Source organism: Aethalodelphis obliquidens, unplaced genomic scaffold (assembly GCF_003676395.1).
Source record: "Aethalodelphis obliquidens isolate GAN/ISIS:26980383/991018 unplaced genomic scaffold, ASM367639v1 scaffold5, whole genome shotgun sequence".
Lineage (NCBI taxonomy): Eukaryota > Metazoa > Chordata > Mammalia > Artiodactyla > Delphinidae > Aethalodelphis > Aethalodelphis obliquidens.
The window spans coordinates 38180032-38193509 of NW_020837949.1; the positions used below are offsets into that span (position 1 = coordinate 38180032).

Below are 13478 nucleotides of genomic sequence, written 5' to 3' on the forward strand. Positions count from 1 at the left end.
TATGTCACACATAGGAGCAGGATGATGGGTTTGGCAATTGGTGTCCCTGCACACTTCCTGGCACTCTCGTCTCTGCCAGTAATCTCTGACTATTCCTGTGTCTTTGCATCGCTCCCTCCACATTCATAGCCCTGGATGTGAGTATCCAATTGGTTGAGCCCTGGTCATGTGCCTACCCTCAGCTATTGGCAATGGAGAGAAGGAATATCTGGACCATCCAGCTTGGGGTGTTAGGCAGTGGATGAAGGCATTTCTTCTCACCAAGACTCGTACAGACACAAAAAGGTGGTTGAGATGGGCAGTACCCACGCACGCCACACCCATACCTATAATGATCTCAGTGATCCTTAAGATCCTGCTTCACCATGTGTACCTTTATCACTTCAAATACCTGGTGGATATTTCTTCTAGAGAAGCCAGTTTTGCTAGGGTTTAGACCATTCTTTCAATTACCTTTTATTATACTGCATAATTTCTTTTTTCCTTATCAACACAATTCTTTGGATTTTGGTAAGCTTAAATTTAAGAACAGTAGTTATAGCGCTGACCACTAAGATATTGTTCTGGGATGAGGAAAAGGGCTGAGTGCAGTAGATCATCAATTCCAACTCATCCTTCATTTGTAGATACACAGCCAGATTTTTGGATCAGGAATTATCTCCAGCCACAAACAACACAGAACAGATCTTGTCGATCAAAAACACAGGTGAAAGAAATACTTAGAAAAGATCATTTAAAGGGCATTCTATCTATCTGTGCTGCCAGGTCATCTAAGTACTTATCATTGGAATAAGTTAGGTCTCTAGATTACATACAAGACGACATCGCCTTAATCATTTGGCAGAACAGCTAATTGCCAGTAAGCGGAACTGTCCTACTGTCTTTTAGGTGGAACCTACTTCCATGGACATTGTCCATTTTGATGCTTCGAGTATCCTGTGACAGAGCCCATGTGAGAAATAGCTTGCAGAAATTTAATCAGATAAAAACTTAGCTTCCCGTAAAAATTGGGACAGTTCTCCCTCTGCTATGAGAGCTGTGTAAGCTAGCTATCTGAGAGCCACCATGAGGAAGAAAACATGCTACGTACCAAGTGTGCTCTCCACAGCAACTATCTTGGCTCTTGTAGTTGTCACTTTTATTCATCTTCTTTTGTTCCTGGTTGGTTGTTTTGTAAGCCTCCTCGATTTCTTTTTTTTTTTTTTTTTTGAAAAAAGAAAAAAGAGGGATGGGAAGTAGGGAGAGATGGTAAGATAGAGACTGGATGCCAGGTAACCACCCAAATGAACAGAGGTAACCATGGTAGGGATGTGACTGCACCCACCATAGCAGCAGGTCTGGTAACGGCTACTGGATACCTTGTTGTCCCAAATCCTCTCCTACCAATGGCAGTCTGGTTTGTCTCAGCAGCTGTCTGCCCAGTGGCCTAAATATGGTTTTAAAAAATGTCAACAACGATAAAGACTTTTACGCCTCTCCCCTCATGTATTTATATGAACTGTTTTATCTCCTACATAAAAATAGCATGTGGGACACGAGCTACTAGAGAACAGAAGTAAGCAATGAGACATCATCAGTAATGTCATCCTCCACTGTGGTTTATTGTTGATACTGTGAGTTTCTAACTATCCAAATTATATTCAAGTATTTCATCACCTGCTTAATCAAGCTGCAAAATAAGGAGTTAGACCACTTCAACTCCAGTGATTTGATTATGTGGTGAAGAGACTGGTGCATAAACATTAATCCTGGGAAATTAATTCATGAAAATTAGCTGGAGATACCCCTAGAGGCCTGTTTTGTTTCTATTTCTGCATAAAATGTTGAACTAACTATTTACTGAAGGTGCCGGGGTTGGGGGGGACGGGAATGATTATGCATGATTCTGTAGTTATCTAGAGAGAATCCTGAAGAGGCCATGAAGTGACCTGAAGATGCATTCTGATTAAAGCTCAGTCTTGAACAGGAAAATTGCTTTGAAATGATTAAAGTGAAAATTGTTGATAATGAAGGAAAACACTTGTCCTAGAATGAGGTCTTTAGAAGAGAGAATCTCATTTTGAATCTTTTGTAAAGCATATGACTTTCCTTTTCGATGGCAAAGTACTGGGTTGTATCAACCTATCACATTGTCTCAATTTTGCAGCTCAGTGGGGGGGGGGGGGCAAGGAGGATTAGGAGAATGCTCTAGACAGAAATCTGGCAGTGGATGTCATTGGGTAAAGGTCTACCCTCAGGAGAGGGAAGTCTCCATCATCCCTGGCAGCCAGCTTAGATGCATCGGCTCAGTGGAACCTTCCCAAGGCCTGACTGCAGTCTCTGCTCCCAGGGCACTTGGCTCCTTTATATGTCTGTCATATTGGATTGTATTTTGATGCTCTGTTTAAACATCTGTCTTTCCCGCCATTTGGTGAGGTCCTAGACGGGGTCCCATCCCACCTAGGACTGAGCCCAAAACTCTGGTTACATTTATCCTCTTTGGTAAATATTCATCTTTGCAGATATTTAAAGATAGTAATACTATATCTAAAACTTGGAGGGCAAATGGGTTTCAGAAATCAGACTGTTTGGATGTTGGAAAGGTGGTATCAGTGTCTACACACAGCATCTAAACATTATCTATGCCACGTAACATAACGTTCCCAGCAGAGTCTGGGGCAACTTCTATAATCAAGCACGTTAATACTTCTGCAGCAAAAATTATGAATAGGCACACAGCAGGGGATAAATAAAGGGTATGATTTCCTAACAGTTTAGGTCATGTCTGGTTTTGCTACCAGAGAGTTACAAAACAATTGAACTTTCGGAGCTCTTTGGATTTTGGAATTGTAGATAAGGTATTGTGAGCCTGTATTAATACATCTTTAGGAAGGAAAGCGTTCTCATCCAAGGGAAATATTCCCAGGTACCAGGACCCTTCCTCTTGTCACTTCAGGGAGGAGAAAGAGAACAGCGCTGGGATTTTCTGGATGGTGATGTGTTCTCATAACTGGTGCTGCTACTAGGGTCCCTGTGGGAGGGGGGCAATGGAAGTGGTCCATTCCCCACAAATAAAGCTTTCTCAGTGTGCCACCACTGCCTCTGTGCCTTTTACCTTACCTGCTGCTGCTTCCCCTGTGTTCTAACTTATTTCTCCATTTTTCTAGAGCTTTCCTTCTCCCCTCCTTTCTTCCTATATATTCTTTTGCTCACCAGCTTAGGTCTTAGGAGTGTTGATACTTTCCTTGTTTGTCTTCTGCATAATTCTTCAGTACATGACCCTCCTGCCTCTCATTCACCTCTAAAACCAAAGCTTTGCCATTACTAGTTTGTGTTTGAGTAGATGCCAGTCAGTGCTTGCTTAGACTTCAAGCAGTCTCCCTACATGTTTTTGTTTAGAGGACTATGTTTATCTGCTCAACACTGTGTAGATAAGCATCTTGGGAATGTGTGCTGGTTGACAAGCCACTACTCTCTTTCTGACCCTTGTCTACTGTATCAAACAATGTTAATGAAAACCTCAGATTTGTGTATGTTAATCCATGTGTAAAAATAAAGTAGGTGCTATCATTTCTATCCTTCAGACTTACAAAAAATATCCTTTTCATAATATTTTAAAACAGTGCCGTTGCTTATTTTTCCATATGGTATGTTTTTGCCTGTCTTTATTTCTAATTCTTTTTGATTCACTTAGAGCACGCATCTGCTTTTGTTCATAATTTCAAGAGAGCTCACTTTTATGCTCTCTGATAAAGGAATTATTTTGTTCTCCTCAACCTCTTTCTCTTAGTCTTTTAGGTTGTTTTTAAGTACCTGCCTTGAGTGTTGTTGCTGTGTAACACTGACATTCCCAGACAATGGTGACCACAGAGGCAGGGCCAGGAAGGCAAATCTCTGCACTATCAGGGCATCCTTCTCTGTGGAGCTGAGTACCAGCAACACCCACAGTGGAAGCCGATGTTGCTCTGTCTCTTCTCTGTGTGAGCGATGCACTGTTCCATCCAGCGATTGATGGCGTTGTGTTTTCCTTGGTGACGCACACCAAGATGCAATGGGTGAGATGTTAGACGTCTATTCCTTGTGGCTGGCATTGTGATGATCTATGCTGTCCTCCATTTAGTTGGAGTCCTTCCACGGGATTAGTAACTGGTGTACAGTGCTCTGCTCCCTCGGGACTGATCACCAGTGCACAGAACCTGCCCTGCACGCTCCACTTGCAGCATCATATTGAATGCACAGTACCAAAGCACGGGCCCTGAGTGAAGTCCCATGTTTCTTTCCTGTGTCCTGCTCTCCAGGTACCACTCGCATCTCTGGTCTTATCAGTAGTTATCAAGACAACATCCTCTTTTGTGGTACTCCAGTCCAGAAAGAGTTTGTCAATACAGCAGTGAGCAGTGTTCCCTGGCTGCCACTGTGAGCAGACTGATGTGGATGTTGTATTCAGGAAAAGTTTAATGTGTGGAAGAGGACAAGTAGCCAGAATTTTGGTCTGTTACTCAAAAACCAATGGTACTCATCCCAGGAGACTGAGGACCAGTCATTATACATTTCTCTCCTCCCTAATATTGTTCATTTGTTTTGGAGGTAAATGGTGGTCACCAGAGGCAATCCAAACCAATTTTCTTTGCCTGTGTAATATATTTTAAAATTCTTAAGAGGCAGTAAATATAACAATTTTAAATCTATGTATTTCATGTTTTAAATTCCATACTGTAACTTTAAAAAATTCTTTTGAGACTGGAGCAAAGAACTGTATCACTAGTTTGTGGTCAATCCACAGTGGCACATCATCTGTAAAGCTCTTATGTCACTTAATGTTGTTTTCCAGCAAACTATGGATGTTTCTCTTAAGATAAGTTAGGGAATTTCCTTGATGCCCAGATCAGAAAATATAGCATTTCCAGATTTTAGCTTTCCTCTTAAATGAACATTCACTCATTCAACAAATATTTGTTGCTGAAAAGTAATTCCTAATCTTGGATGAAACATTGTCCTTTTCAGAAAACATTTTAATCACATAAACTTGGAAGTTTTATGCTTCACCTGATTTTTCATATTGGTCCTCTTCTGACCCTGGCTCTAGTTCTGAACATCTTTTTAAAAAGGAGTTTGCTCACATTAACAGTCATCTTCTTCTTTCTTCCTTAACTTCTTTTCTGTGTTTTCCCCTCTGTCCTATCTCTAGACTCATGTGCTTATGTTTGTCCTTGCTCAGCAATGACCAGTACAAAGTAACTGGTTTTATTTTTATTATTTTACCACAGTACTCACAGACTGTCCTTGCAAGCTCTTCCTTCAACAGAGGGTGCCCTGAAGCCAAGAATCAGAAGAGTGTTCTGTAGACTGTAGCCCTGTGGAAATGGGTGGAGGGAACCAGAGTAACACACACCTGTGCCCCTGGCACATGAAGCAAAGGCTGGGCCCATGAAGGCTGTGTCTGCCAGATGCCAAAATAACTTCTTAGTGGAGCCAATTCGATCAAAGACAGGTAGTTCACTGTAAATTTAGTCCATGTGGTCCCTTGGCAGCATGTGGACAAAACAAACCAGTTGACTGATCACTTTCCAGACAGTAATTTTGGTGTTTGCCAGAGAAGGGATTTCTAAAGAGGGAGCAGGAATATATAGGGGGTGTTTATAGTGATCCCTTGGATGCAAAATAAATAAATAAATAATTAGAACTTTGGATCTGAAAAATAAGAATTTGAGCTTTACTAACATTTGGTTTTATAGAGTGTTAATACTAATACATATGTATATATAATTTTAATATACTTTTATATAATTATATATTATATAATTTTATATTTATATATTATATATACACTTTTAAATATATAAATACAAAGGTGAATTCTCAAGTATTTTTGCTAGTGGGGTACACAATCATTCTAGATCCTTGATTCCCCATCTTTGGGCAAAAGAGTTATTGTAAGAGGCTCATTAATACATGTAAATGGACCTATTTTCTCATTCAGTAGATCCTAAAACTACAATGATCTGCTAAGGGTTTATAATGTTTAATGTGTTTTTGGTGTTGTGTTTTAAAATTTACTGTAAAAGTGAATTCCTCAAGCCTAAAAATACTGTGACTCCATTGGAGGAGACACATCTACACAGGGAACACAAACGCGCAAAGAGAGGGGAGCGTTGAGTCCCAATAAAATATTAGGTTGGTTGGTCAGAGCATTTAAGCTATTGAAAATAATTGTATTCAATACATGCGTAAGCATCTCTCTCTCTCGCTCTTTAATAACAGATTTTTTTCCTTTTTTTTCTCATCCTCTTCCTTTGTGCCCCTATTTTGTGTGAATATTGGGACATCTCAGGAGCTGGCTTCCAGCACAGTGTTCCTTTTTATTTATGTCTGTATTGGTTTACTAGGGCTGTCATAACAAAATACTACAGACTGCATGGCTTAAACAAATTTTCTCACAGTTCTGGAGCCTAGATGTCCAAGATCACTGTGTTGGTGAGTTTGGTTTCTTCCAAGGCCACTCTCATTGGCGTGCAAGTGACTGTCCTTTTGCTGTGTGCCTACATGGTCTTTCACCTGTCTACATGCAACCCTGTTACCTCTTTGTGTGCCTTAATCTCCTCTTCTTACAAGCATACCATCAGATTGGGTTAGGGCCTCCCCTAATGACCTCATTTTATCTTAGTCCCTTCTTTAAAGGCCCTATCTCCAAACACAGTCACATTCTGAGGTACTAGGGGTTAGGGCTTCAGTATATGAATTTGGGGGGAACACAATTCTGCCCATAATGTGCATTTCCTTTTGCTAAATCTACTTGTTTCAGGAAAGTATGTGGGACCTAGGAATATCAAGAAGTAGTATGATTAGGGTGACCGTATCTTAGTTTGTCCAGGACAGTCTTGGACAAATTACTATCCTGACTTAATTTAAAAAGTGCCCCCATTGACTGTCAGAAGTGTCTCATTTGTATAATAAATTATATGGTGACGATCCTGATATAGATATTCGAGAGGCCAAGGACATGTATTAAAGCCTCAGCTCAAAAAATGTATTGTTATACCTGAGTTTCCTCAACTATGAAGTAGAGACAATAATAGTACCTGCATCAGGGTTATTGTGAGAATTAAATGAGTCAGTATGTATAAGTAAGTCGTTTGGAACATCACCCTGAAAATAGTGAACACTGTGTGTGACACTGAGTAAGCACAGAGGAAATATGTTTGTCAGAGGTGATTATATTTGTAGGTATGATGGTTACTTTTGTCGGTCAACTTGGCTGGGCCAAGATGCCTAGATATTTGGTCAAACATCATTCAGCGAGAGTGGTTTTGGATGAGATTTACATTTAGATGGGTGGACTTTGAAAGCAGGTTGGATAAGTCACACCCACATACTGCAGATCTGTCAGTTGAAGGCCTGAAAAGAACAAAAGGCTGACATTCCCTCAACCAGGGAGGAATTTACCAGCAGATTGCCTTTGAACTTGCTTAAACGACAGCTCTTTCCTGAGTCTCTAGCCTACTGGCCCTCTGCATCAGAGTTTTGGACTCACCAAGTCTCCATAATTGTGTGAGCTAATTCCTTAAAATAAATCTCTTCCTATATATACACACATCTTATTGGTTCTGTTTCTCTGGAAGACCATGCCTAACACAGTATGTGTGGACACCAAAGCTGTACCTGAAGAGAACTTTTAATTTGTTTAAAGTTTAAAATATTTCTGGATTTTTATGCCCTTTTAAATTCACTGTGTTCTTTGCATGTCTATGTACATACCAACCAAAAAAAATAAAGATCCGTGACAAGATAGCTAAGAGAGTGACTAGGCACTCTCTATCTTAATCTCAGTCTTTAAAAAACAGTTATATTTTGCATTCCCATACCATATTTTAAAATGATACTGACATTATCCATCTGTGGGAATTTTCACCATTATTTATAATTATGAAGATGAATCATTTTTTTCAGGAAGTTAGAGTAGCATCTCTAATAAATGTTTGGAATAAAATTATAATAGGTTTTGGTCAACTGAATGTTGATTTAAAAAAATTGAATCACTCTGTAAAAATTGATCTCCGAAACTAGGAAATCAGGCAAAAATATTGGCAGGAGTTCAGCCAACTTAAAAGATTGGCAGATCAACCTTATGAAAAAAGTTAAACAACTTGGAAAAGCAAATAAAGGCTTGAGGAACAACTGAGTAGCAGCTATCAAATCTAAAAAGGGTTATTGTGGAGGGGATGGAGACCAGCTGTTCTCTAGCTCAGCTGAGCCCAGACAAGAACAAAAATAGATTAAAAAACGGCAGCATGACAGACCATTTAGATCTAGGCTTCTGCAGTTAATATGGTTAGAATGGTTACTTAGGAGTTCCAGATATATTCAAGAGAGTTTTTAAAGTTGGTTAGGTTTACCTTTTTTCTTGGTGTGAAGCCAAGTGGAAAGTCCAGATCCAGATTTCTAGTGGGGTTAATCAGAATCGCTTGGATGTGGGATAGGGCTTTTGTAAAAGCCACAGGCTCCATCTTTATGAAGTGATAGGAAGTGGTTTCCAGGATATGCTGTTAAGCATAAAGGTACCATGCAAAAGGGAATATATACCGTCAGTATGAGAAAAAAGGGAAATAAGAATGTAATAGATAAAAACTGATAAAAATATGTATTTGGGTTTCTTTTTTGGAAAAAAAAAGGATAAACCAGAAACTAATTAATTTAGTTAGCCTATTAGAGAGGTAAGGTAGCAGATGGGAGTGGAACTTCTGTGTATCTTTTATTAGTTTATTATTTCCTATTGCTGCTGTAATAAATCACCACAAGTTTAGTGGCTTAAGACAACGTAAGTTTATTATTTTACAGTTCTGGAGGCCAAAAGTCCAAAATGGGCACTAGGCTAAAATTAAGGTATCAGGGGGGCTGCCTTTATTCTGGAAGCTTTAGGAGATAATTTGTTTCCTTGCCAGCCTTCAGAGTTCACCTGCATTCCTTGGCTCATGGCCCTGTTCTGCATCAGCATCTTCAAATAGCTCTCTGAATCTGACCCTTCTGCCTAGCTGGTCTACATTTAAGACCCTTGTGATTACATTTGTATCCATGGGATCCTATAGGATAGTCTCCTTATCTTAAGACCAACTGATCAGCAACCTTAAATCCATCTGTAACCTTAATTCCCCTTTTGCCCTGGAACATTACATGTTCACACCTTCTGGGGATCAGGATATGCACCTTGGGAGTTTGTGTGGGGACATTATTCTGCATTCCATTACCTTTTAAGAATAATTTTACTCTTAAACCATTTAAATATTTATTCAAAAGTTAAGTTGAATCAAAAAGGATAACAAAAGCGAACTCTAAAATTGAATACAAACAGAAACAAATGGGCCTAACTATATATCAAATGGAAATATAACTGTATATTGGGAAGAAGAAAAGACTGAATTCAACTAAGTTTTGAATACAGGACTCTGCCAATACACCCTTAAAACGAGATCTATTTTAAGGACCAAAGTAATAGCAAAGAAATCTCGATTTTTACTCAGGAAATTCGTTGTTGGTAGTATTTATAGTATAGTGATCTCAAAACTATTTTTTGTGTATTTTAGGATAGTGTAAATGTGTTGTTATGGGGAGACAGAGTGCTCACTCTGGAAGAAGGGAGATAGAAATAGGGAATGCAGGAAGGTAAGAGAGAATCCTGTGGTTTGGGGCTTTTTATGTTTATCCCCTGAAATGGCATAGAAGATTGACACCTCCAGGAGCAATGAGCACATCTAGTACCAGATCTTGATTTCTAAATAGCATTCCTTGATAAAAGAAACCAAGGCTCTTTAAAGAGATGTCTAATTTCAGAGGGAACAGGTATAAAGAACAAGGTAAGCCCACAACACCTAATGGTACCATAAAGTTAGGAAGTGCTCAAAGATTCATGGAGACATATCCAAAAATGAACAAAGGACTCCCATTGGCCCAATGTAGGACATCTGAGTATCCAAAAAAATAAATGATAGTAAGATTTTCAATTTAAAAAGGAATCTTTTATGTTAAAATATAGGCATTTGGGGACTTCCCTGGTAGTTCGGAGGCTAAGACTCCATGCTCCCAATGCAGGGGGCCTGGGTTTGATCCCTGTTCAGGGACCTAGATCCCACAAGCCACAACTAAAAGATCCTGTGTGCCACAATTAAAAAAAAAACTATATATATATATATATATATATATATATATATAGGCATTTGAGGTTGGAGGGGACAGCACTTCTTAAGAAGGGAAGCTAATAAACGTAAAAGAAATAACAAATCTAGAAAGGATAATTGATTATCCTGTTTCAGGCAGGATAATCAATAGATTTTAAAATTATTAGATGCTTTAGAAACCAGCTTCCTTCAGAGAGCAGTGAGATGATATGTTGTTGACATACAGGATATTTACATTTCAAAATATCATCCCCCTGATTACTTATTACAAAAGGAAAATGATTGGTTTGCAAGAGAAACCTGGTCAACATCACCTTAATCAAATGATCAAACTTCACATGACATGAGATGAACTGATATTTTGTGCCTCCTGATGTGATAAAATGGTAGGAATATAATATCAACTATATGGTATTCTTGCCAAGAACACTTGACTCTAATCAGGAGGGGAAAAAATCGGGCAATTACAGATGTAGAACCTCTAGATTAAGCCAAATGGAAACTGAAGCATCATAGTGACAATCATGATGCAATTTGTGATCCTCAGTTGAAAATTAAAAAAATAATATCGCTCTGAAACACACTTGGACAATTGAAAACATTTGTATATGGGCTGTACATTAAGTAATATTGTATCAATATTAAATGTCTTGCATATAATGTATTGTGTTCATGTAGGAAAGTGTCTTAGGTGATACATGCTGAAGTATTTGGGGATAAATTCAGCATAATGACAAATTTCAAATGTTTCAAGAAAAAGTATATGTGTAGAAATACATATATGCACATATGAGAGGGGAATGAATGCAGCAAAATGTAAATAACTGGTGAATTTTGGTGAATAGAGCTGTTTTTTATACAACATTTTCAAATTTTCTGTAGGTTTGATTTTTACAGTAACAAGTTGAAGAAAAATTCCTTTATTGGGCCCATGGGCTTCTTGGTACCCTTTGGGCTTATTTTGTTTGTATTTCAAGATGTTGTGAATGTTTTCTTTACTTTTTTTTTTTTTTAATGTTTCTGGTTATCTATTTGGAAGTGTCTCCCTTGACATCCAGCTCTGAGTCTCTGGGCAGTGTGTTTTTTCAAATGCATATAAATAGAAGAACTTTAATGAAAGCAGTGTCATATGTTAATTACTATGGAGCACCAATTTATAGGAAAAACATTTGAAAATAAAATGGACACATAGTATCTGGTTTATAGATGGCACTCAATATGAGTGTGTTTTGTAAGCTTCTGCATACCATTAAAATACTACCTGATAGCACCAACAAAAGGCACAGATTACCCTTCGCAGGTCTGAGGGAGGGCCTGGAAATCTCTGAGTATAGGGCCTTGATCTGCATTTTAAACCGGTTTGCTACACTTTTTTTTTTTTTTTTTTTTTTGCTACATTCTTTTGAGCACTGCAGTTCATGTCCCTAGGGAGCCCTGACATGTCTTTAAGGGCTCCCTCCCTCTCAGGACTCAGTCTTATATCCTCCAGGAGAAGTTCCCTTCCCTTGCTTCCTCTTCCATCCTGGTATGTCTTTTACCATCTGCAGTGATTTTCATATAGATTTTCCTCTACTTATGACAGGGTTACATCCTGATAAACCCACTGAAGTTTGAAAATATCTTAAGTAAAAAATGCATTTAATAAACTTAACTTACCAAGCATCATGGCTTCATCTAGCCTACCTTAAACGTACTCAGAACATTTAACATTAGCCTACAGTTGGGCAAAATTAGCTAACACAAAGCCTATTTTATAATAAAGTACTGACTATCTCATGTAAGGTATTGAATACTGTACTGAAAGTGAAAAACAAAATGGTTGTAAGTGTATCAATTGTTTACCCTTGGAATTGTGCAGCTCAAAGACACTGCCCAGCATCACAAGAAAGTATCAGTATCATACCGTATATTGCTAGCCTGGGAAAAGATAAAAATTGGAAGTACGGTTTCTACTGAGTGTGTCTTGCTTTCACACCATCATAAAGTCAAAAGTCATAAGTCGAACCATCATCAGTAGAAGACCATACACTGGATTTTTCTCCCTTGGTTTCCTGCCTCTCCTCGTGAGCAGCAGATCCAAATTGCTCAGTGTACTTTCGGTGGAGGCACCCTACCCAGCCTCACACCTAACTTCTGCTGCTCATCCAGTATGTGGGACAGGATTTTTTACAACATGTAGATATTTTTAAGGTATCTCTGATTTTCCACCAAAAAAAAAAAGAAAAGAAAAAGTCTCTCTGAGATACTGGGAACGCTGGAGGAAATTCTGAGAATGTAAACCAGATTCATGCCTCCGGGGGTTAAGCAACCAGTCTACTGACGATAGAGGTTAAGGGTGCAGCCCCTGAACTTGGACTGCTCAGCCTTGAAGCCAGCCTCTGTGGCTTGAGAGCTATGTGACCTCTGGCTAGTGCTTTAACCTCCCTGAACATAGTTTTCTCTTATGCAAAAAGGGGATATCAGTACCTACCTCAAATGGTTGTATTAAAGGAACTTACATATATAAAGCACCTAGAAAAAATGCCACTAAGGGTTTACTCTCTTAATCATCATCGTTATCTTTCCATGGAACATCAGACCTGGATCAAATTCTGTTTTCAAGATATTAATGATGATCCTGTATAAAAGAACATCTTTCTCACTTTGTGTCTCTTATGAGTTCAGGTTTCCCTGGGACTCCTGCATGGTCATGCTACTCACATCCTGTGGCCTCCAGAGCGCTGGCAGAAATTGGAATCTGTTCTTCCTCCAGAGCGCTTGCCCATTCAGAGTGAAGAGGACTGCCTGCATGGATCTCCCTGAGCTGCTGCGATGGGGAGGCACCACCACCAACCCCAGGAAGAGGGATGGAGAAGAGGAACACCATAAGGGCAACGCTTCCCCCAAGATGATGCTGTGCAAGAAACATTTCTATCAATCACATTAAGATGATCTGTATTAGTAGAGAAAGAACTGTAAAATATTAAATAGTATTAAATGTCACCTGATTTTGTGTTAAATTGTAATACCCTGTTCAATGACAAAAAAATGCAGACCTTTGGGAATATGAAAATTTTATTCCCATATGTCTCAAAGGGGATAAATTTTGGATTTTTTTATGCATACATATTCTATTGATAGATTTTGATTTTGGAGCTTACTGCTGGAAGAATATGAAGACTAATATGTGATGGAAGTAAATAACATTACTCAGTTACTCTGAAGATGGAATATGAAGAAACATTATACACGTAGTGTTAGGAATTATAATTGACAGTATCTACAATGCAGTGACTGTCAGGAAGAACAGTAAACTATGATGTAACAATAAAACACTGATTTGCTCAGGTA

The 13478-nt window shown here is 38.8% G+C and overlaps 1 protein-coding gene across 1 annotated transcript in view; it reads left to right on the top strand.

Moving 5' to 3' along the window:
• The window catches only part of IMMP2L (inner mitochondrial membrane peptidase subunit 2), a 902508-nt gene extending 889030 nt beyond the window's left edge, over positions 1-13478 (top strand). The window contains exon 7 of the mRNA XM_027102163.1: positions 12813-13478. Within this exon, the coding sequence (XP_026957964.1) occupies positions 12813-12950 (138 nt within the window). The 3' untranslated portion in view covers positions 12951-13478. The remainder of the gene's footprint in view (positions 1-12812) is intronic.